At 46.6% G+C, this 25687-nt stretch overlaps 1 protein-coding gene across 1 annotated transcript in view; it reads right to left on the reverse strand.

Annotated features, from left to right (window-relative positions):
* Positions 1-25687, reverse strand: part of CCDC180 (coiled-coil domain containing 180) — a 56603-nt gene that overhangs the window by 16065 nt on the left and 14851 nt on the right. Inside the window, 15 exon segments of the mRNA XM_063082615.1 lie at positions 571-690; positions 2431-2529; positions 4664-4780; positions 4952-5096; positions 8675-8821; positions 9877-10057; positions 11866-12041; positions 15823-16052; positions 16962-17386; positions 17511-17550; positions 19190-19316; positions 20571-20686; positions 22176-22349; positions 23310-23432; positions 24252-24340. Coding sequence (XP_062938685.1) covers positions 571-690; positions 2431-2529; positions 4664-4780; positions 4952-5096; positions 8675-8821; positions 9877-10057; positions 11866-12041; positions 15823-16052; positions 16962-17386; positions 17511-17550; positions 19190-19316; positions 20571-20686; positions 22176-22349; positions 23310-23432; positions 24252-24340 — 2309 coding nt within the window.

The raw sequence follows: 25687 nt of genomic DNA on the forward strand, positions 1-25687 counted from the left end.
AAGGCTTAGGGGAAGTGGCATCTAAGTGGGGTGAGAGGGAAGAAAAGGTGTGGAGGACAGACCACGGAGGCTGCCTGTGTGTCCCATTAAAGAGTTTGGACTTCACCCTAAGTCCAGGGGAGTGATGTGGTAAGATGGCTTTTTCTCACATCTGGTCTGACTGTGACTCAGAGAATGTACCATGAGGGGATGTGAGGACATGGGCAGTCAGGTGGGCAAGAGACGGGGGGCTTGGATGACATGGTAGGGATGCCATGGGGAGACGCTGGTGGCTGCTCCTGGGTGCAGGTGGGAAGGAAGAGGCTGGGAGGTGAGGCTGGCCTGAGAGCCCGTGGATGGGGTGAGCTGACAGAGGGGAGCAGGAGGAGCCAGGAGGTAAGGCTCTTCTAAGAGACCAATACAGAGAAGTGGCCCATTTGGGATTTGAATTGAGGTCTGACCTGCCAGCCTGGCGTCCAGCAGACGCCTGGAGTCCCCTCTTCCCTCAGGCTCTGCTGAGCCCCGTGTGTCTCCTGGGAGCCCAGACAACAGCTCACCCACCCTTCCCCACCTCCCCATCCCGTTCCTTACAGTAAAGACCACTTGAGTCTCGGCCACCATGTCCAGCCTGCAGTTGAGGTACTGAATCCTCTGGCTTAGTTTTTCTTTCCAGGTTCGGACAATGCCAAGGAGGTCTTCTGTGGTCCCCATCTAGTGAGAACACAGAGAGCGAAAGCCCTGGGGAAGCAGCCTGCCGGAGAGCCGGTGGATTCCTCCAAAACTGCAGCAACTGGGGCTGGTCTGGGGAGGACACTCTTGGTTCCATGGAGCCCCCTCACTCACAGGGAGGGCCCTGGGGTGGGGAATGCTGTGCCAGATCTTAGGCGGCTGCACTGGGGCAGCAGATCCTTCACTGAGGGGGGCATCGGAGTTCTGTTCCCAGTTCTATGGGTCCGACTCCAGGCTAATAACTTGAACTTACTTGAGTGTCTTACAGATGGGGACACAGAATGTTCCCTAGGATCTCCTCTAGATCTAACATTTGGCCCAGGTGGTGAGGGTGTGCATCTCACACCCTCAGATGCCCAAGGAGGGCAATGTGGTCATCTCCATGGCAAATTCTAACAAGCAGCCCCTTTGAGCAGTACCCACGTGTGCAGGGATGCAACCACGAGGATCTTCACCCTCACCGCAGACCAAAGGCATCACTACCATCTCCATTACATCGCTACTGTCAAATCAGTCTCCTCCATCAACACAGGAACGCCTGCCACCCAGGCTCACACTCTCCTCATCCAGCCAGGAGGCTGGGCAAGCCCCTGGCACCACCCAAAACCCTGAAAAGAGAGTACAGAGCAGGGGTTGGGAGCTGAGGAAAGGTGAGAAACTAAATGTTTCTGCTCTGGAGAGGCAGAGCTTGCCCTAAAGGGCCTGTTGAAGAGTCACAGCAGATTAATCTAGTTTTCCCTTGCTCCCCAGTGGGTGGGCTCATCAAGGAGACCAGGTGAGTCACGGGAGCCACCTTTCCTCCACACATCCGCACTGCAGTGTGAGTTAACTTGGCGGGTGTGTGGACACATGTGACTAATATACATCACAGGGTTTAGAGTGTTTCTATAGAAAATGAGCATAGTGTGAAGGACATTGAATCTGCACTCTATGCTTTGTGGATGTTTGAACTATTCTCAAGACTCTTGCATTGCTAAACAAGAAAAAGCAACAAAGATAGAAAAATAAATGTCCTCTCAGTGCTCATAGCAACAGACCCGCAACTCAGTGTCACTGAAGTAGAAGAGAAAAAGCAGAGAACAGGGAGGAGGAAGCTTCCCCCACAAGAACCCTCAGGCAGGCGCCCGGCTCTGGGGACGCCTGGATGAACAGCTGAGGAAAGGTTCCTCGGTGTGGCCAGGGCACTGTGGAATGGGGGACAGAGATGTGCGCTTGTGGCAGAAAACCAAGCATGGAGAACTCCAGGAACCTGCTCTACAGGTCAGGGTCTGGCGGGCACTCAGAACCACACTCCTCCCAAACTTGCTCCAATTCTGACTTCTCACAGTTTAGACATAGAAAACCAGTTTATGTGCTGTGATCAAAAGGAACCAGTGAAAAGTCAAGTGGAAAGGGTTGTTGAGCGGGCAGCGCTCTGCTGCTGTCATTCATCCAGACTGAGTGCTCCCACGCCAGGGACGCCTGGTGACATTACAGGGGTGTGAGGCCAGATGAAGCTGGGGTCAGGGCTCCCTTGCTACATTCCACATGCTTGCCTGGGAGGTGGTGGGGTTAGGGACGGGCTGGTTTTTCGTCTCTTTCTTCCTTCATTCCATGGGGTAAAACGGGTTAAGTAGGAAGGCTCAGAGACCTCCCTGTGCTGGAGAAATCCTGTATGCAGATGTTAAGTTTATTTCAAGTTTATGATTCTAGCATGACACGTAGAATATACTGAGCACTTACTGTTTTATCTCCCTTTGAGTTGCGACAAGCTTCTATTTTGCGTTGAAGCTGTGCCAGAGAAGAATTTAATCCATCTGTTTGCAAATTGGATTTTGTCACCTAGAAAACCAGAGTTCTGAGATTTTGTTTCTAGAATACGTATTGTGATTAGGAAAATGTTTGACAAAACTTATTATCTGAGAAATTGATTAAGCACAGAAAAAAATGAAATCAGGAAAAAATGCACAGTTTGACCAGAATCTAGATCAATACAAATTAAAAAGATTTTTTCCCTATCAAATAGGTAAGGTATAAATTTAATTGGAACCCCTGAGTGTGGTGAGGGAGCTGGGAAAAGGACAGTCCTCTGCTCTGGTGTTGTGGGGCCAGGTCTGTAACATCCACCTGGAAAGCAGGAAGGGCCTGAGAACGTCCTGGCTCAGACCCAGATCCCAGCTCTCAGGAGACACTGAAGGATGCAGTCAGATACTGCACACATGCACTTCTCATAGCACTGTGGGTCAGGAGAAGTGAAATCCACCAAATTTTCCTCCAAAAAGGAATGCTTAAGTAAAAACAGCAACATATCCATTAGAGGAAAGCCATCAAAACTGTTTTTGAAGAATCTTTAAAGTTTATACTGATTATAAAATTGTATAAGTGGCAAGAGGCCAATTTTGATATATCCTCATCTTTTCGTGTGTAGAAAAAAGCTTAAAAATAAGTCAGATCTTAAACAGAGGTTATGACTATGTGGTAGAATTATGAATTATCTCCTTTCTGTATTTACTCTGTATTTCCAATATTGTCCATGATGGAAATGTATTTTGCCTATCGTAGGAGATATACATTTAAAAATGCAACACCTGTACACCGTGAACAGGCCCCAAATATCAGCTCAGGAAAAGGAATCTGTGCCAGCACCATCTGGAGGCCCATTAGAAATGTACTCCTTAAACAAGGAGTGGGCTGATGTGCCCTGGAACCCTGGGCTCTGCTCCCTGAAGCTGCCCCCCTCCCCAGGTCTCCTGGGACCTCTGTCAAAGCCTGCCTTTATTGAGGATTCACTATGCACCAGAGGCTGTGTCAAGAGCTGAGCACACATTAGCTCATTTATTGGTGCCACGACCAACTTTATGAGTTGCTTTTAGGACTCCCATTTGACAGGTGAGTGAATTAAATGCTTTCCGGGGCCACAGGGGCAGGAGGCTGGGATGGGAGTCTCTGTCTCAGAACCTCAGCAAGCCTTTCTGTTATTGGAATACATCTGCCACTCCCAGGAGACAGGTCCCTTCTCCTCAGCTCTGCGTGTCCTAGCCCAGTGGGTCCTCTAATGCTGTTCCCTGAATGGTGCCCTGACCTATGTAATGGCCCAGTCCCTTCATTTCCAGTGCAACCCTAGTCCCATCCATCCCACTGCCACTTAACTCTGGAATCAGAACATGTCCAGGCCACCACTCTCTCCGCCTCATCCTCTCACCCCTGCCACACTCCTCTCTCCACACCTCCAGCCTTTCTGTAGCCAGCAGCCAGAGGGCTCTCCTCAAAAGTGGCCCTGAGCACACGGCCCTGCCAAAATGCTTCCCTCGTCCCCACCACCTGACCAAGGCCCCGCTGACCTGCCTGCGCCTCTCCAGCCTCAGCTCGCCACCCCTCTCCCTCACCCTCTCACTCCTCTTGGCTCCAGCCCCCTGGATTTTTTCCATCAATTCTCCAGGACACTCTGCTCCCCACCCCATGCCTGGCTGGCTCCTACTGCTCCCTCAAGCTTCAGGAAGCCCCGCTTACCCAGCCCAAGTTAAATCCTCTCCTCCTGCCCCCACACACCCCACACGGCCCTCTTCCCCTTTTGTTGCACAGATGGCCAGTTCATGGTCAAGGCCATAATCCGGTTTCAGTTAGACTTGAGTTTCTACATTTTGGCTCCACCATTTAAGAGCTCTGTATTCCTGCCTGTCACTGAATTACTCTGTGCCTCCGTTTCTTTATCTCTGAAATGGGGATTAAAAACAGTACTTGCCTCATAGAGTTCCTGTGAGGACTAGCATAGCTAATCAAGTTAAATCGGTTAGCGAGATGCATGGTGCACAATAACTCAATGAGTGGTAGCAGCTATTATGATTTAATTTCTGTCTTCTGCTGGAGAGCAAGTCCTGTGGGACAGAGACCACACTGGCCTCCAGCACCCGGGACAGTGCCTGCTCGCAGGTGTGTGAGATAAACATCCACTGGATGAAGAACTAGTCTGTCCTACCTGGCACTTGATGTTCACTTGCAAATTTGTCAGCAACCGCTGGATTTTCTCTATGAAAATAAGGTCCACAGACAGGTTATGGAATTTACTTTCAAACTTATTGATGGCATCATTGGCCTGTAGGGAAAGATAAAGAATAAAGGGTGGGGGGGGGCACGGCTTAATCTGGAACCTTACGACTTCGGAAGGCCCAATTAATGGTTGGATACGGGGCTTGGGTCTCCCTTTAGAGGCAACATTCTGTAACTGGCCTGGGCTTGCCTGGAGGGCAGGGCTGAGCTTCCCCACCTGGTCCAGGTAGTCATTTTCCATCTTCTCCATATTGGTCATTATTAAACTTTCAACAGACTCTATCTGGGAAGCTTGCTTCTCCAGCCGATGGCACAGTGAGTCAATTTCTGCAAGAGAAAAGTTGCCTCCCTCCGAAAACAGTCTGAAAATAATTGGGGAGAAATAAAAGCCACCAATCAGATTTGAAAGTTCCCACCCATCCCAAATACTTCGGTTAACACACACTCTTAATCTAGGACTTAGGCTAAAAATACAAGATGATGGAAAATGAATTCAGGAAGCTCAAGTACAGCAGCAGGGATTAAAAACTGGTGGTGTGGAATTTCTATTTTTGTCAGCTTTTCAGATCAGATACCCTGACAGACCCCACTGAAACGAATAACATTCAAAGGAAAAATAGTTTTCTTGGAGCTGCGTAAAGGTAAGAATTCTGCAGAGTCCCCAGATGAAGTGAAGCTATAAGGTCCCTTGGAATGTGGCTGGCTGCCAAAACTGGCTCTTGCCTAGGAGACTTTGAGTTTCAGCCTTGAGAGCTGCACAGGGTGAGGGCACAGCACAGAGCTGGACCCAGAGGATGACACTTTCAGTATGAGATTGAGTGAGAAATGAAGCCATCAGATACCAGGACACTGGCCTGTCTAGATCAGAGGGCAGGGAGGACAGAGAGATATCTCCCCCGAGAATCCGTAACCACAAACTGGACTTCATATATACTTACAAACTGAATTCATGTCTCTATAATAAAAAAAACCTCAAGCAGAAAATTTTAATTGGTCCTAGGTGGTAGTGCCCCTCAGCTGCCCAGCAGAAATAAATAAGAATTCTCTCTGAAAAATGCAATGTAAAGTCCAGGCCTCAAAGAATGCCACAGATAGAATCCTAAGGAAAATGAGTGACTCAGAGTGAAAAAAAAAAAAAAAATCACAAGGAAACAAGAGACCATGAATGAGAACCTGTAAAATAACAGAGAACAGAAACAGAACACCCCCCCCCCATACCTCAGATGTTGGAATTATCAGACATTGACTATAAAATAACTAAGTTAAAGATGTTTATACTACTCAGCCATAAAAAAGAATGAAATTCTGCCATCTGCAGCAACATGGATGAGTCTGGAGAAAATTATGTTAAGTGAAATAAGGCAGACAAAGAAACAGAAATACCTCATGTCCTCACTCATAACTGGCTGTTAGGAAGGGAAGGAGGGGAAAAGGAAGGAATAAAGGAAAGAAAGAAAGAAAAGACCACAACGATACGTTGAACTTTCTGGAGAGAACAAACCTAAGGATCGTAGACATGCGGGGGAGGGAGGGAGGGAGTTTGGGAAGTGATAGGTCAGGCAAAGGGCAGAAAGAAATATCACTATTTATAAATGAATATGCTAATAACAAAAATTTAAAATAAAAAAAGAAAGAAAAGATAAGCTTGAAAATACTTGTATAAGCAGACAGCAGGCAGTTTTGAAAAAGAATCAAATATAACCAGAAATGGAAACTATAATAATTAAAATTAAAAACTTAATGAATAGGGCCAAACCCGTGGCTCACTCGGGAGAGTGCAGCGCTGGGAGCGCCGAGGCCGCAGGTTCGGATCCTGTATAGGGATGGCCGGTGTGCTCACTGGCTGAGCGCAGTGTGGGCGACACCAAGCCAAGGGTTACAATCCCCTTACCAGTCACAAAAAAGCAAAAAAAAAAAAAAAAACTTAATGAATAGATTTACCAGGAGATTAAAAACATTGGCAAAGTGAATCAATGAATAGGAAAGACAATCTGAAAAAATTAGCTAATCAGAAAAACTTCAATATAATAAAAAATTTCAATAATATTTAAAACAAATGCAAACCTTGCAGATACCAACATGAAAGATGCCTCCTGTTGGGGCTCAGAAAATGATACCCCAAAATATGCCACTTTGGACTTCAAACTGAGATCATCCGGGGACCAATAAATGCAGAAAAGAGCTTTCTCTGAAGGTCCCATATATTCCTAAAAGCCAGATCCTCAGAAGATATTCAAGTGTTGTGAATCCCTTCCCCAGATTTCTCATTAGCTGGAGGAAATTGACGCATACTGCGGGAAAGAACGCTAGAATTGACACTACACTCAGAGCCCAGATGAACTTTGTCCCAGACTATTATGGTCTGTTCTTCCAGCCCATTCATCTTCACTAAAAATCATTTACTCTTCCTCTAAAATTGCCTACGTCACCCACTTTCCTCTCTCCTAGGAAGGGGGTATTTAAGTTTCAATCCTCTGGTCCTTCTTTGAGTTTCACACCTTCTGTGGCTCCTGTGCACCTGCACGTTAACACATTTTTATGCCTTTTCTCCTGTTAATCTGCCTATGGTCATTTTGTTTTATGGACTCAAATTATCGAATCTTCAAGAGGTGGAAAGAAAGTTCCTTTTGCCCCTACATCACCATGATTGTTGGGGATGAGGAGTAGCCGTGGATTAGCATGTGTACTAGGATTCCATTTCTGTACAAAACCAACATTTTTTTTTTTTTTTTTTTTAGTGGTGGCTGGCTGGTATGGGTATCTAAACCTTTGATCTTGATGTTATAACACCACGCTCTAACCAACTGAGCTAACCAGCCAGCTCAAAACTAACAATCTTTTGCTCATGTATATATAAGTACTGGCATATAGACAATATATTTTTGAAGGGCTTCCACTTTTTACTTTATATATTTCTGTTTGATTATGCTATATAAAAGATTTGTGATTTTTAAAGCAATATAAGCTTTTTTAAAAAAAATGCATATAGCCTGTCACGAATGTCAGACTAAATCCAGAATTGTTTTCATTTAGGAGTGAGTTAAGATCGCAGGGGGAAATAAAGGCGAAGAATGACCAATAAGCACATGGAAAGATGCTCAACGTCATTAACCATTAGGGAAATACAAATCAAAGCCACAGCATGATATCGCCTCACACCCATTGAAATGGCTAATATCAACAAAGCAACGGAAAATAACAAGTGTTGGTGAGGATGCAGAGAAATTGGAACTCTTGTGCATTGCTGGTGGGAATGTAAAACGGTGCAGCTGCTGTGGAGAAGGGTATAATCGTTCCTCCACAAATTAAACATGGAATTACCATATGACCCAGCAGTTTCACTTCTGGAAATATATCCAAAAGAATTGAAATTAGGGCTTTCAACAGGTATTTGTACATCAATATTCCTGGAACCATTATTTAAAATAGCCAAAAGGAGGAAACAACCCAAATGCTCATCAATAGACGAATAGATAACAAAGTGTGAGAACATACAATGGAATATTACTCAGCCTTAAAAAGGAATAAAATTCTGACACATGATACAATGTAGATGAACCTTGAAGACATTATGCTAAATGAAATAAGCCAGACTCAAAAGGACAAATATCGTGTGATTCCAATGATATGGGGTACTTAGAATAGTCGAATTCATAGACACAGAAAATAGAATGGTGGTTGCCTGGGGCTGGGGGAGGGAGAAATGGGGAGTTAGAGTTTCCTGGTAGAGTTTCAGTTTGTAAATAGGAGAAAGTTCTGGAGATCAATGGTGGTGATGGCAGCACAATTCGAATGTACTCAGTGACACTGAACTGCACAACTGAAAGTAGTAAAACTGGGAACTTTTATGTTACCACAATGGAAAATTAAGCAGGAAACAAGACCACCAACCAGTGGAGAAACCTGGTGGCCCAAAGAGGCCCCAGTCACTGGCCCCCACCTGCAGTGCTTGATGAACTCAATGTTGGTGTAGTGGAGTTTGCCAAGACTATCCTCCAAGTACTGTCTGAAGCTGCGCAGGGACAACTGGATGACATCGACATAGCTAAGCAGTTCCCGGTGCAGTGTACTGCTGAGAATGAACAGCCTGTGGGGGACACAAGAGGGTCAGGATGGTGATGGGTACCAGCCTGGGGACATGAGAGAGGCAGGTGGTGATGAGTGACCAGCCTGGGGGACACAGGAGGAGCAGGTGGTGATGGGTGACCAGCCTGGAGGACATGAGAGGGTGGTGACTAGAGCATGGGAGGACATCCTGGGAGGCTGCTTGAGGTCTACACTCTGTGAGTTCTGGGACCACCAGAACAACCCCTGCACAGCTTCTCTGGGTAGCAAAGGGGGCAATAGAAGGAAGTTTAAAATGCCAGTGTGTGCAGGACACAGAGTGTCGCTCTGGATGTGCTGGGTCAGAGCACATCTCTCTCCTCTCTCTGACCCCTGCCACCAAATTGGTAAAAGAATCCCAGTCCCTACTGTATCTTTGTCCTCCCTCCAGCAGGCTCTCAGTCTGACCCCTGGCAACATGGCTCCTGTGTCCTGTGCTCTCTCAAGAGTGCCCTGCAAGTTTCCTCTTTACAACCAAGTCCACCCAAGCCAGCTGCCCTTGTGTGCCTGAGGGCTGCACAGACACCTGCCAGGCTCCTCTCCATGACCTGTCTGAGGCCTCCATCTCACATCCCTGAAGGGCATCCCTGGGGCCCCCTGCTCTGTCTGGAGCACACCCCTACCTGGAGCTTGGGCCAGTGCGCTTCCTCTGATTGGGGAACTTGTCCCCCTCTCGCCTTCCTCCATCTCAGGCCAGGGCTCCTCTGGGTTCATGTCCAAATGCCGCCGCCCTTCTTGATTTCCCCTGAGAGGAAGAGGTCTTTCCCCATATTGACATTTCCAGGCATGTCATTTGTACCCTTGCATGCTGACTATGTGCACCCTTTTCTCTTTCTGGATACTCACTTCTCCCTCCTCAACCAGATGTTTCACAAAGTTTGACTCTTTGACTCATAAAGAGGTTAACTCAAAAGAAGTTTCCTTTGGTGCCTTCTCCACCTTTGTCTCCAGGAAGAGACTGACAGCTCCTTTCAACACACAGCCTGGCCGGGATTATAGAGCCACATGGCTAGGATGGAGACTCCCAGGGCCCCTTACTTTTGGCTCTTTGTGGCGTTCAAGAAGATATGCTCCATGTCGTGAATCTTGCGGTGGAAATTTTTACTCCTGGTGTTTTGCTCTTCTTGGAACTGGCTGAACATCAGCCTCTCCTTGTTTAGTATCTCGGTCATCCCGGCACAGTGGCTGTCCAGCTGCTCTTGATGAAGCAAGAGCTCGGCTGAGAAAGGATGAGGAGAGCTGGGGGTCTCTGGGACCTGACTCACCTCAGCACATTCCTTTCCTGGAACAATGCCCACCCGCTGCCCCTGCTGGCCAGCTGCAGCACGGGGGACCACTCCAGTCAAGGTCTCTTTCCGGGCTTGGGCTGGGAATGGGCTCTGACCTCAGAAAGGCCAATCTGAGCCTGCCCCAGGTCTCTGACTGGAGAGGAGGCTGAGCTCCATTGTGAGCAGGGAGCTCCCTGCTGGTGGAGACATCTGCCTATGGCAGAGGGAACAAAACCAGGGAGATGGAGAGTCCTGGGGAGCAGCCAGGGAGCAGAGGGGTGGGAGAAGGGTGCTGGGGAGGGCTGAGATCTAGGTGAGAGAGTCTGGGGGGACAACATGCACAAAGCCAGGCAGTCTGGGTTTGTTCCTTTACATCGGTGGACACTTGTGTCCAATGAGCCTGAATTCTACTGGCCTCCAAGGTGGAGTAAAAAGAACAAAGGTTGGGATTCCAGAGCCCCATCATAGGCCTTTAGAGCTACCAGAGGGCCCCCAGATCCCCCCGCCAAACCCCCTATTGTCTGGAGTGGTGGAAGTGCTGTGGTGCCAGCTCTGCCAAAAATGACTGGTGTGACACTGGGACTTCATTTCTCTGGCCTCAGTTTCCACACTGTACACTGGGCCAGGGAGCCTTGGAAGGGAAAGGGACCAACCTTCAGAGAGCTTGTACTCAATACATGTAGAGTTTCTTTTATTCCTCAGCACATTTAGTGCCCATATTTTCCAGATGAGGACGGTGAGGTTCCAAATGTTAGGCGAGTTGCCCGAGGCCTCGAGCATTGGGTTCAAGGCCGGTTGTCAGCCTGTGCAACTCCTTCACTGCTCCAGGCAGAGGGAGTTTGGATGGGATCATGTGGGGCTCTCGGCTGGCTCTAAAGGGCTCTAGTGAGTCTAGGAGTATGATTTGTGTAAAAAACCAACAGGGGTCCTCAAAGGGTCCTACTAAAAGTATGCCCCCCCCGCCCTTAATGGGGCTCTCTGCCTAAAAGAGAAATGGCATCTCTTTTTAAGTATGATAAATGGCAAGGCAGAAATAATGGCTACAGCTTTTAGAGGCTGTGTCTTGTACCAGGTGCTCATAATTCTTCATTATAGCATTTTAGGAGGGGTAATTGCCACTCCCAATGCCCCCTTCTGCAGGTGACAAAGGGGTCAGAGAAGTCAAGTAACCTGCCCAGAGTTATACAGCCAGAGAAGTTGAGGCTCAGATATTTGACCCCACAGCTACAGGCTTGCCTCTTAGAGCATCCACTGTGCAGGTGTGTATCTGACAGGTATGTAAGCAGATCTGGGATCCAAGAGCTAACACAGGACAAAACTCTTTATTTCAACATCTAACACATCTTTAAAAAAAAACGGAAATGAAAAAAAAAAAATCTCGAATGAGGATTCTTTTTTTTTTTTTTTAAAAAAAAGATGGCCGGTAAGGGGATCTCAACCCTTGGCTTGGTGTTGTCAGCACCATGCTCAGCCAGTGAGCAAACCGGCCATCCCTATATAGGATCCGAACCCGTGGCCTTGGTGTTATCAGCACCGCACTCTACCGAGTGAGCCACGGGCCGGCCCTCGAATGAGGATTCTGACTACTACCATTCTCTACAAGCCTGGGAGGAGTGAACCCTCCTGCATATCTTCCACAGTGTGATAATAATATGTTAAATGTTGCATGGTACAAACTAGGGCAGCTAATGAATGTGGAGCCATCCATGGGGAGCAGATACTGTTGGACAGGGTGGGCCTTCTCGGCCAGGGTCTCTACCTGCCCTGACGTCATGGATGTCCTTTTCAATGTGCTGTGCTCTTGGCTGGTGCAGGTGCAGATACAGCTCCAGTTCTGAATTCAGTTCATCAATCTTGGTGGCCACAAAGAACCGGGCATTGAGGGCACATTGGTCAAACCACTTTTCAAGGTGCTCGAAGAAGCCAGCTCGAATTCTGAGGGAGAGACCAGGGAGGGTCAGCCCTGCCAGCCATCATGACCAGGGAGAGATCTTTCCATATCAAGACCCAAAGTGCTTCCCACTTTCACTTCTTCATTCTCACTTTATTTCCCAACTACATTGTATTTCATTGCATGGATGGACCATTGTTCACTTAAACAGACCACTGCCGGAGGACACTGGGTGGTTTCCAACCCTTTGATCTTACACAGAAGACTGCAATGAACAACCTTGTACGTACAAGGATACCTCAAAAAGTTGGTGAAACACACGATTAAAAGATAATACATACCTTTCCGTGAACTTTTTGAAGACCCCTCGTATGTCAAGTGTAGAGGTTTTTCTACAGGATAAATACCCTGAACTGGAATTGCTAAATCAAAGGTTAAAATACACTTGAGATTCTGGTAGAAATGGCCAAACTGTTTCCACTGGAAGGCAACTTGTATTCCCATCAGCAATAAATCATAGTTCCTGTGTCTCCACAGCCTCAGAATGTACGAGGGTACTTTTAAAAGTTCATGGAAAGATTCATTTTATCTTTTAATTCTACTTTTCCATGAATTTTTTAAAGTACCCTCATTTTGTCAAACTTTTGAATTTGATAAATTTGTCCTATTGTGACTGAGACGGAGCATATTTTCATGTGTTTAAGACAATTTAATTAATTTTTCTGTGTATTGTTTATTAATGTGTTTTGCCTGTTTCTCTATTGTGTAGCTGTTCCTTTTTAAAAATCATTTTCTAGGAGCTGTTTATATATATATTTTAAATCAATTTCAAGGAGCTTTATTTATTGTTCTCCCAGAAATGATCTATAGGTTCAATGTGATAACAAGAAAAAAAAGATCTCAGCAGATGTCTTCTTACGGAAACTGACAGGCTGATTTCAAATTTCGTGTAGAAATACGAAGGGCAGAGAATAGAGAAGACAATCTTGGAGAAGAACAAAGGTGGAGGACTTACACTACCAGATATTAACTCTTAGTGTAAGTCTATTGCAATCAAGTAGTGTGATGCAGTTGTGCAAGGATAAATACACAGCAAAATAGGAAAGAGATATGGCAGAGCAGTGAGGGAGAGGACAGTTTTCTCAGTAAATGGCCCGGGGTCACTTGGTTTTCCCTATGGGGAAAAAAATGAATCTTGACTCCTCTCTCACACCGTAAACAAAATAATTTCAGGTGGATTTTAGATTTAAATATGGAAGTTTAAAACAATAATATTTCTCATGTATAACATTGAAGGATAGTTTCACGGCCTTGGGGCAGGCAAAAATTTCTTAAATAGGACACAAAGTAAACTAATCCTGATGAAAACACTGATAAATTAGACCTTATTAAAACTAAGAACTTGTGTTCATTGAAAGATACCTTCAAAGAGAGTAAAAAAGACAAGACAGAAAGGGGATAAACACTTGCTATATATTTATCTGATAAAAGCTTCAAAGAGGATATGTAACTGCTGTAGATTGGATGCCCCCCAACCTCATTAAAGCTTAAATCTCCACTGTAACTGTTGAGGGTGGGAAATCTTGTTATGGTAATTGAAAGGGGGGGCCTTGAAGAGGTGATTGGACTGTAGGACCATGCCGTAGTGAATGGATTAATAATGGTGGGTGTGGGCGTGGGTCTGAGGACTTTAAAAGAAGAGCACGTGAGAGGTTAGTCTCTCTCTGCTCTGCCATTTTCTGCCATGTGAGAGCCCTGGGTTACTGTTGCCATCACCAAGACCCTCACCAGATGTGTTCCCTGCACTCTGGACTTCCCAGCTCCGAAACTGTAAGCAACAAATTACATTTTCTTATAAATCACCTAGTTCCATGTATTTTGTAATAAGCAACAGAAATGGACTATTACAATAACTAACTCCCATAAATTAATAAGAAAAAGACAGACAATCCACTAGAAAAAAATAGGCAAAAGATTTCACCAGGTATTTCACAAAAAAATTACCAAATAGCCAACAAGTATATGAAAAGGTACACAACATCATTATTCATCAGAACAATGCAAATTAAAACCACAATGAGACACCACTACAATTACACCAGAATGGCTGACATAAAAATCACTGACAATATCAACTGTGGGGGAGATGGAGCAACCAGAACTCTCATACCCCGTTAAACTATTAAAACCACTTTGGAAAACTCCTTGTTAGTATCTTTGGCCATATCTCCTAAAAATGGACATGCATATACTCTATGACTCAACAGTTCCACTCTTAGTTATATATGTGACAGAAATGTATATACATATGTTCACCAAAAAATGTACACAAGCATGTTCAGAGCAGCACTATTGGTATATCTTCAAATTGGAAAAGACCCAAATGTGCATCAGTAATAAAATAAATAAATAAAATGGATTATATTTTTTATCATGGAATACCATACAGAAATAAAAAGTGAACTACAGTCACAGTTAAGTACATAAATTTTACAAATATAATTGAAGAAGTCTGACATAAAAGAGTGAGTTCTGTATGATTTCATAAAATAAAGTTCAAACACAGGGAAAATGAACTCAGAATATTTATTATCCTTGGGGAAGAGAGGGCAGTGACTTGGGGATGGGTGCATGAGGTGGCTCCTATTTCTTGGGGGTTCTAGGTACCATACGTATTCCCTTTGGATAATGCATTGACCTATACACTTATGGTTTCCATACTTTTGGGTATGTATGTTATCTTTCAATATGCAAATTCAATTAGTCAGACACAACTTTTTTTCTGGTTAGTCACAAATCTAGATGGCATATTTGCTGGTGCAAGACTCTGGATTACAGCGTCACGATTCATATCTTGGATGTAACTTCTTCCTATCTTGGAGATCTTAGCCAGATAACTAGCTCTCTGAGCTTCAGTTTCTTCATCTGTAAAATGGAGTTAATTATGATACCTCTCTCACAGTTATTGAGGGGATTACATACTCTCAATATATAATAGCTCTTGTGATGGTCCTTCTTGATCTTTGTCCTATGGGCTATCGAGAGAATGGATGGTGGCCGGTAGTAGAGGGAGGAGAAGGATGATGTTTGAGGCAAGACACATTTTCAGATAAGGCTGAGGTGCAGGGGAAAGAGCCCAAAGACCTGACCTTACTCCTTTTGCTGCCTATCTCTGGCCTCCTGCCCATGTGTAAATATGGGAGGTAGACTAACCAGGTGATCTCTAGCTGATTAGTCCTACCTATGACATTGTAGAGGCAGGAGGGCAATGGAAATGTCATTCAAAACCAAATGGAAATTTCCATGTTTGGTCCAAACTCGAACACAAAGGCACAGAAACTTGGGAGTTAGGGGAGGTAAATTCTCACCGGCAAGATTATGGATCATTTCTCTATTCTTCCTTGTTGTTCTATATTTTCTGCATGAATGTGTCCCATTAGAGCAAAATATCATACATGATGTATTCATACCTATGGTCTATATATATAGAATTTTTAAAAAAAGAAAAGAAACCCTAAGATTACAGATGTGCCAGAAACTAGACACCAAAAGCATCTGTCAGGGAAAACACTGTTTCTCATGTACTAGGCCCAGGCCAGCAGAGTGTCCTGGGACGGGCACAGAGGGTCACTCTCACAGAGGATATTTGTGACTGCAAATAATTCCTGAACATTTGCTATTTTTAATTGTTTCTCACTCTACCCTCCCTCAGTTATCTACGTGTTTTATTTTTCCAGCTGAGACTAGCCCAATTTTGTTACAATATTTCATCTTGTTAATAAAACTTGGAGCAAGAGAATAAGAATAGAAGGATTTTCTACTCACTGTTTCTTAATTTCTAAAATGAGTCTGGATGGAACTACCACTTGTTCTATGAACTTGGCACTGGAAGTGTCATTGATGAGCAGGTCCAAGTTGGAATGGGTCCTCCTGCAACTCTTTTCTTCTTCTTCTTCCAGAGATAGGAAGACAAAGTAAGTGTTTCCACTGGAAGTTGTGAAGTACTCCATATCCTCATAGGAGATTTCCTCCAGACTCTCTTCTTTGGCTCCAGCCTACACAGGTAACAAGACTTCAGACTTGACATTATCAAATGATCTTAGAGATGCCAACCACAGGTTACTTGGCATCAAAGGCTGCAAGCCTGTGAGCCAAATCTCACCTATAATTGTGTTTCCCCCCCCCCCAAGTAGTGCTTTTAAAATTGGGAAATTCCACATAAAAATCTGGGGGCTTGATTTCTCTTAAAGCATCAGAAAATATGCATCCCCACATAGCATTTGGCTGGGCCAAGTGATGACAGCACAGTCTTCTCCACTTGTCACTCTTTTACACTTGGTCTCCAGCCCTCTTTTCTATTACACACCTGTGGGCATCTGAGTTTGGGATCCCTACTCAAAAAGAAGTCTCATACACCAGTTCATCCACAGCAATGTAGGAAATGAGTCTTTCGCCATTCCATCATCATGGAATTCAGGTGATTATTCTGTGAGTTTAAATGTGTTTTGAGGACAAGTCTTATTAATATGAGAGCCATGTCCCCACACTCAAAGGACAGCTCTGTTTGCCAGCTTGGATATGGATCTTCTGGTTACACAACTAGAAAATAGGAAGTAGGAAGAAATGAACAGGCTGGAGCGAAGCAGGAGAGGCTGAGTTGGTCTATACAGTGAAGAGAATGTGAGAGAGAGTGAGGGCCAGGGAGGGATAAGGAAAGCCACATAGTAGAAGGGTGACTCCAGAGTGGGTTGCAGGACTTAAGAAGAAGGTGAATTTTAAGAAGCATTTAGTGCACAATTGGATCCCTGTTGACAAAATTAAAAAGTTATGAATAGTTTGTAATTCTTTATATGCACCTCTATGGAGCCTGAGCCACTGGGGACCCAAGGCTATATGAGGGACACCCACAGAATGAACACAACAGACTTTCTCCCCACCCAAGAATGGATCAGTTGCTGGTCTACCTCATCCGCAGAGAAACTGTCCTGGGCTTCATTCGCCCCCTCATCTTCCTCCTCTTCATTCCCGTCCTCCGAGGTCTCCTCCTGCTTCTCCTCCTCCTCCTCCTCCTCTTGAGCCATCTCACTTTCCTGGTTTGGGGATGGCTTTGAGAAGCTCCTTTCAACTCGCATTTCTTCTGATCCTTGAACAGAGCCCCCTCTGGACTCATCCGTCCTGTCACTGTGCGTGGATCTTTTCTTCCAGCTCAGCTCCTCTTCGGTGGTGGAGGACCCCATTGCTGCATCGTTTTCTTCTTCCATCTCTTCTGCTGGCCTGGTGGAGCTTGTCCCTTGACTTACGCTTTCCTCACCTTTGGTCATTTCCATTTCAGCCTTCTGTGTCTTCCTCAGTTTTCTCATTCTCCGCTGAAAGTGCTTTTCATGTGCTTCTGTTGGTGCAGCACCAAAGCACAAGGAGAGACAAGTTACCAGTGTTGCCTGAATTGGGCCTCCCCGACCCACAAACACAAGAGTGAAGTCAGGGAGAATCAGACCTGAATTGTAAAATGTTACCTGGTTGCCTGAGTTTGAAAATGACTTCCCCAGTCAGGTTCTGCTAGGAAAAAACATGAGTCACTGAAGGACCAGCACCGCCTTTCTCCAGAGTGATGCTTCTAAAATCATCTTTCCTTTAAATAGGAGGACCCACCCCTCCTCTTCAATATCTGATGCAAGCTTTGACCAACCTAGTTCACTGGGCAATCAGGGTGTTCCTAATCCAGGGAACCAGTTTTCCTTAAATCCAAGCAGACTAGCAAACCCTTACAGCACACAATGGGCAGTAATGGAATAAAAGCTCCTTCTGACACATTTTCAGTAGTGATCTGGAGCAAAGGGCAAGAAAAATATAAACTGAGGGATGTAAACATGGGGGCAGGAATCTGTTACACTGGGTGCTGGATGGAAACAGACAGAATGATTGACATGATCCTGCAAGCCCCCTCCTTAATCTTACAAATCCCCGGATTCACAGGCTCTGGGTGAAGTCGTAAGTATTACTGTGGAATTTGTAGGTTTAGATTTGAATCCTCCTAACAAGCTGAGTGACCTTGGGCAAGTCCCCTAAGCCCTGTTGTCCTCCCCTGTGAAGTGGGGATCATAATAGTGACCATACCTTTAACCCAGGTGACCAAAATGATCTCAAAGGGCAGACAATGAGCTCACCCTTCTACAACCCAGGTGTCATAGGGAACATTTATTAGCAAGTGAACAGGGATCCATTCCGAGGGGAGAGATTCTCTGGGGAGGAGTTGGGTATCACGTTACGTGGAAAATTCTTGGCCAGTTTGGGTGCCAACCACAAGCATTTTTACTCTGGCCAGGCAAGACTCTGGCTGGATGTGTGGGCTTAGTTCAAACCATGGCATTCCAGGTATCCATGCATTCTCCCAGTGATCATTTATTATGTCTAAATTATGCACAAGACTCTGTGCTAAGGGCACTCGAAGTTGAATAAGAATTAATAAGGCATACTTGTCCTTCAGGAAACACATTCTAGTTGGGGTCTCTGAACTCCTGCATTTGACAGCAACCATATACAAGTAAGTTCAGAGACCAGAGAGGTGGCAGGGGGTGAGGAAGGTGGGATGAGGGGTCAGGCTGAGTGGGTGGGATCTTGCCTCTCTGGTAGTGGACTGGAAGTATGGGGGTTGGGGACCTGTGGAGACAGAAGGATCTAGCAGAGGGAGCAGGATGAGGAAGGACAGGCAGACAGGGGGCAGGGCAGGAAGAAGAATGAGTCTGCAGAACCAGAGGGAGTCGAGGTGGGAACTAGAGCGAAGGGGGCCTCTGTGGTTGTCTAGGGGCTGTGAGTTGGATTTGGTGGGGGCTGCAGAGTTAGTGAGGGAATTTTGAGCAGGACAGCGAGTAGGTCAGAACTATATTTTACGAAATTATATGGCAATGGTGGGTACAATGAGTGGAATTCAAAGTGTTGTATAAAGAGCCTTTTCATTTTAAGTCCATTCAAGTCTCAAGCCCTGAATTCTAAGCCCTTCAACTTCTTTTAAACTGCGAAAGAGATAGTCTCTTTAGAGACATTTTTGGCTTCTTTCTCCCTGATGCCCTAACACAGATTTGAATTCTGCAGGGTGAGGGATGGCTTTCAAAGTCTAGGCAGATCAGAACAAGAAGGCATCTTCTCCCCTTTGCTTGTTCGTGAGTGACTGGGTGTATCGTACCCTTCTCCATACCTGTTCAAAGATTTCCCGGACGAAGAAGTGTTGGCTGAGGGTGAAGCTGTAGGAGTTGAGTTCTTTCAGTATGATCTCTGGGTATTCCATCACTTCCTTTTTCAGGAGAGTGTGAAAACATTCATACCTGGGAGGCAGGTGGGTGAGACCACTGTTTAAGGGGGGCTCAGCTGAGTGTGAGACCCCAGGCAGAAGCCATGCCCCTGACCGCAAGGAGGTGGGCCAGAATCTGGCAAGCAATCTCTGCATAGAGATCTCTGCACAGAGCTACTGTGTTGATGTTCCTTTAATAGTAACTGCCCTTGGTCTGTCTTGCTATTTTTCTTTTTTGTGGCAGCTGGCGGGTAGAGGGATTGAACCCTGAGCCTTGGTTTTATCAGCACCACACTCTAAGCAACTGAGCTAACTGGTCAGCCCAGTTTTACTATTTTTCTAATCATACAAGGAATACATACTCTTTGTAGAAAATTGGGAAAACACACACGAGAGTTTTCTCTTTGTTGTAATGTGAACTCCCTTTTCCTGTCTACTGTCCTAATCCTGTCCTTGAAACGTGCCTACATTATCCCATCAATCTTCAAACATGCCAAGGCCAGACTTTCATATGTTTCTCAAATAAGAAGACCAAGGCTCAGGGAGTTATTCACTTGCTCCAAGCTATACTTCTCAGCCCAAGTACTTCAATCAGTTGGTAGTACAATCCCATTTGTATGAATGGTCTTTACAGAACTAGTGGTACAAAGGCATAAAGATACAAGGAAGTTCCCAGAGAAATTAGAACCAATCAAAAAAGCTAATCAATTGGGGGATGGTGAAATCATTATGAAGTATCTATATTAATGAATTCTACACAGTCATTTAAAAACTGAAATATATCTATATAGAACAATTTGTGTAACATAATCCAATCTTTATTTTAAAAACACTGTGTATGTGTATGAGGGTAGTTCAAAAAGCTTGGGGGAAAATAGGATTAAAAGATAATACAAATCTTTCCATAAACTTTTTGAAGACTCCTCATTTATAGCCATATCCATAAATATATATGTTCATAAAAAAGAATATTTGGACAGGAATGAGGGGGAAATCTATATGTTTGCAGTGGCTGACTTTTGTTTCCTTTAACAAAGAGCATGTATGTTTAAATTTCAAAAAAAAAGGACCCATGTTCTTGATCTCGACAAACTTTTTGTAATTCTCACAGGAAGCTTCTGTGTTGGCTGAGAGCAAAGCTGCAAAAAACCACAGCGTTCAGCAAAGTTAGAAGCACAAGTTTCATCTTAAGCTTGCTGGGCACACCCCTGGGCTTCTATGCTGCCTGTGACCTTGAACATAATTGCAGGCCATCCCCTCCTGTCTTTGAGGGGTCTGGTCAGCCTACCTGCATTTCATGTTCTTCAGAAAATCTTTGGCTTTTTCCAGGTATAACGTCAACTTCTCTTCATGGCTTTGCTGCCTCAGTTTGTCCAAGAGCTTATCGAGTTGAGCCTCCTGGGCCTGGCAGCCATACCCCCAAAAGAGGAAGCAGACATGAGTGCCCAGAGCTCGCAGAGCGTAAGTGACATGCAGAGACCCTGCCACTGGAACTGAGGTTTAGGCACCCGGGGCAGGCACAGGACCTCCTTTTCTACAAAAGTGGCACAGAATCTGCCGCCACCCTCACTCTCTCCGCTTCAGACCTCCGGGCTCCTCTCCATGTCTTGGATGTTCTTCCCTGCCCACTTTACAGGCCTGCGGACCCAGTTCATATAGGACTAATTGGGGATGCTTCCATCACACCCACCTGCCGGGTCAGGCCCACGCAACACCTTCCCATGGCACCTGCTCCTTGCTCCCCTTCTCACCAGTCACAGTCATCCCTCCAGCCCCTAGACTGTGCAAGGGCAGGTGGGGTGGGGACCAGGTGATCTCCTGTGGAGGCAGGGTGACTGCTGGATGCTCCATTCCCCACTATATGGCTTTTAAATGATTCCAAACACTTGCATAGTTTGCTACTGAATAACATTTGTTCTGCTGTAGTAAGAAGCTGGAGTGTATTATCCCCTGCCTTTGAGAGTGTGATGTCATATCAGACCCCATATGTGAGAGCTTGGAGCTACTCCCCACCTTGGAAATGTTATATCACACCTATCAGTCCCATATGTGAGTTCCTGACCTCAATATTGGACTTCGAAATACATGTAACCCAAGAGTTTGACAGACACTTTGAGAGCTTAGGCCGTGGTGGGTTTCACTGTAAGCCACTTCCCTGAATGCCAGGAACTCTAAAGCCTCGCCCACCAACACTGCCACCCTCCAGCCTTGGGGGGCCTTACATGTAGTCACAGATCCCCGCCCTGTTGGTCAAGCCTGTTTCTCCTGAGAATCACTTGTAAAATGTACATCTTAAGTTTTATTTAGACTTTTTTTGCCTCAGAGGCCTGATTCCATCTGAATTGAGCAATAATTTTGACACTCACTGCCTGTGTGGTTAATGTACCTCGTCTATCGAGTGTATTTCCTGTGAGATTTGTTCACGTTATTCTCCCCTTCTTTAAGCTCTGTGAACCTAAGAAAAACCTTCTCTTTGTATGGCAATAAGTTGTGTGACTCATGAAATCACACCTTTACTGTCTCCTTATTTTAACTATACAGAACACCCCAAATCTGTCTGTCTCTCTCTCAAGCATACTCTCTTACAGACATGTTTGGTTCCAGAAACCCTTCACACTGCTGGGACCTGGCTTAAGGAGATTTCTCCTACTCCCATCCGGTCCCATGACTGAGGCGAGCCTCAATTTCCCCATCTGCACAAGTTTTATAGCTTAAGGTTTTACATTCTAGGATCTGTTATGAGTTAACTTTTGTTCGTGGTGTAATGTAATGGATCAAAGTTCTTCTTTTTTGCATCTGTGTGCTGGCTGGGTTCACTGGCCCTGAGCCTTGGGCAGCTGGCAAGCTGGTGTGGCCCACCCTTCACCCCTTCAGGGTGACCCCGGGGCTGCACCTCCTTCTCCAGGCTGTGCGACTGTCGGTGCTGCTCCACCCTCTTGTCGAGCTCCAGCTCCTGCACTGACAGCTTCCTCCAGTGGGCCTCCCACAGCTGCACAGCCTCCTGGACGTAGCTGAACAGGCCTGAGCTCTGCCATTCTGTCTGCTTTGCCAGGGCCTCAAAGGATTTCTGCAGTGGCAGAAACCAGAGAAGGGGGCCTGAGGGCTGACTGTGCTCAAGGACAGGGCCCCACGTCTTCAAGGACTGATGTCACTGCCCGGTCACCTTCCCTCAAGGTTGACTTCTGGGCCACACCTGGGCTCCTGGCCCTCCCTCCTTGGGGTATCATCTGTTCTGCCCAAGGCCATGCCCTTGCTCTGGCTGACCCTGAAGTCTCATCTCTAAACTTGTTCTATGTCCCACTAAAGTCATTGACAGGGAGAAGATGGAGTTTGGGCCTAGAGGAAAGGAGGACCAACCCCAGAAAGCAGCCTGGGCACTCAAGTGGGCCATACCTATCTCGGCCTAGGCTTCTCTCCCCTTTAGAGTTCCCTGACTCACAGCATCTGGGCCGAACACCACACCTGCTGTTAAATCCTCACATGTCACTCCACCTTTTTTTTTTTAAAAAAAAAATGTGTCTATTCCCTCATCTGGGTCAGGAGTCAGCATACTGTACCCTGTGGGCTACATTTGGCCCTCTGTTTTTGTTTAGCCTTGTGAGCTAAGCACAGGTCTTCCAGTTTTAAATGGTTGAAAAGAATTTTAAAAAGATATTTAATGATGTGAAAATTATGTGAAATTCGAATTTCAGTATCCATCAATAAAATTATTGGAAGACAGCCACATCCATTGGTTTCTGCATTGCTCTGTGCTGATTTGCGCAACACTGGTGGAGTGCTCACTGCCTAGAGCATCTACCTGGAGTTATGCATAGCATGGGTGTCAGCTGAGGCTGGGAGGAGTCAGGGGGATGAGCCTGGAGCAGCCAGCACAGGGGGACTGCTCTGAGAGGGGCTGGCAAGGGCGAGTGGACACATAGGGACATGTAAGTTGAAGGCCCCCTGACATCACTCTCCTTACAGCCCAGTGCCCCAGGGCAACCCCTCCTGCCCCGCTCCCAGTTGCGCAGGTCCCCCCACCACGCACGTCCAAGAGCTCCAGCTCCTCCTCCACCTTGCTCTGGACCACTCCCACCATCTGGAAGAAGGATGGGTTCACCAGGGCCTCTGCCTCCGCCTCAGTGAAGGCTTTCCAGTCCAGCAACTGCTCCTGGAGGGGCACCGAGGCAGAGCCTGCTTAGGGCTGCAGACCCCCCAGCCCTCAACGGCAGCCTACAGGGCCTCAGCGCTGCCACAAGTTGGTCACACGCTTCCAGGTGGAGGGCGCTGCTCCACGAGAATTCTGCTCTCCTGGGGCTGCGGGTGCCCAGCAAAAGCTGGACAGGGCTGTATCAGGCAGGGCAGCAGGAGCTCCCTGGGGGCAGCAGACGGGGCCCGTGGGGCTCCAGCATTCTTCAAAATGATTAGACTTTTGTGTGTTTTTCAACTAAACAGTTTCACCAGGAAGACAGGGAGGGGACATTTTGACAAAATATTTCCTCTACCCCAGAAAGCCAGTCACTGTTGTGCAGGGGTTTGGGAGTGAACTTACTGCCCCACCCTGTTATGGGATGGTCAGGGAAGGGAGGAAAGTGGGCTGGACAGCAGGGGCGACGCGATCTGTGAAAGTGGCTCATTGTGATAACCCCCAGGACACCAGCTCCATCCATAAACAATGTGCAGTGCTGTGACTGATGCGAAGTCAAGGGCAAAGTCTGAGGTGATCTGAGAGTGCACAACTTCCTCTCACATGGGCTTCCTGGAGGAGGTGAGGTTGGGCTAAAACCTGAGGGTTGGCAGGGATAACTGGGGAGGAGTTGGGGAAGAAGGACCAGCTTCAGAAGGTCCAGAGGCCACTGAGGGCTGGGGCCTGGGAGGAAGGAAGGAAAACTGGGATCAAGGCTGAAGGGCGGGGGTGGGGAGACAAGGTGGGCAGGGGCAGGGGGCCAGGCCGGGGAGGGCACATGGGTCTGCAGGGAGGGACGCCCACCTTGCAGTGCTGCACGTGGGCCAGGCAATCCTGCCAGGTCTTCTCATACAGTAAGCGGATCCGCATCACACAGCCCACATGGTAGCTGTCTACAAGGGCAGAAAACAAAACGTGTCAGCCACTCTTCCAGAAGGAAGGGGGGAACTAGAAAGGGGAATGCCCGTTTGCAAAGTGAAGCAGCTTCTCCCCAGCAAAGTGCCTCCACGATGAAGTTGATTTAGGTGAAGACCATTGGTCCCGATTTGGATCAGGGGTTGGTATCTCTCTCCTCACAAAGTTCCTGACACCCCAAGATGAGGACCTCAAATGGGGAACTTGTCTTGATCTGTTCTGGATCCATCCTGACCCTGACTTGACTCAGTTTCAAGGCTGCTGTAATTCCTTTTGGGAAGCTGCATCAAGTCATAAACCAGTAACGAGTATGCAAATTAATGAGTGTTTACAGATCCTGACTGTGCTTAATTCCTGAAAAAGCAAATGTACTAGTAGAGAGCTCAGACACTTGTTTCTCTATTTCGTTTCTCCCCTTCTCCTCCCTATGGTTTCCCACTTACAATAAACTCAGCATGGCTCTGGTGTCTAAGATAAGCACCTCTAGTGCTCCTAGCAGTTTCTAGAAACTGAAAGACTAGAGATTTTGTGGTGGTTGTTTTTGAAAGGGCTGGGGAGGAGGGCAAGGTAGATGGCAGTTGGATGTAGACTGAGGACACAATGGAACTAATGAGGAGATACTCTGAAGCCACTTTCCCTCATCCCCAGGGCCATTTCCCAGGCCAGGACATCCCACCCTTTATGAGGTCACTGTAATGGGCTCTCTCAGGTCCCCTGCTTCCACTCCTCCACCCCTCTGAGCCATTTGTCCCTCTGAGCTGCTCCTCACTCCCAGCTCGGAACCTTCCACTGGGTTCCCACTGCCCTCAGGATAAGGCCCAGATGCCCCCACACAGCCCAGCATGGTCTGACCCCTTTGCATCTTCCAGCCTCTTCTGCCACCTTCTCTTTTCTCCGAAGTCCCCAGCTTTGTCTTCCTGTGGACCACCTCACATGCTGCATCCCTGCTTAGAATGCTTCCACCCTCTTGGCCTGGCCAACTCCCACTTGCCTTGCAGGTCTTAATTGGATTAACGCTTGCTAGCCAAAGTCTTCCATTACCCCCGAACTGCTGCGTCCCTGACCATGGGCTCACATGGCTGGCGACTTGTCTGCTTCCTGCTGTAATGTACTGCTTGGTCTGACTTCTACTCTGAACTGTAAGTGCCCAAGGGCAGAGCCACCTACTGGTTGGTAGGGCCCAGCACAACATCTGTCCACAGGAGGTGCCAAATGAATGGCAACTGTTGCTACTATTTAGGGTCTCAGGGCTCTTACAGAAACACGCTGGGCATTATAAACCTGAGAGCCCTAGGAGCAATGGTGGGCACTACTGACTGAAGTAC

The sequence above is a fragment of the Cynocephalus volans genome, chromosome 17 (assembly GCF_027409185.1).
Source record: "Cynocephalus volans isolate mCynVol1 chromosome 17, mCynVol1.pri, whole genome shotgun sequence".
NCBI classification, from domain to species: domain Eukaryota; kingdom Metazoa; phylum Chordata; class Mammalia; order Dermoptera; family Cynocephalidae; genus Cynocephalus; species Cynocephalus volans.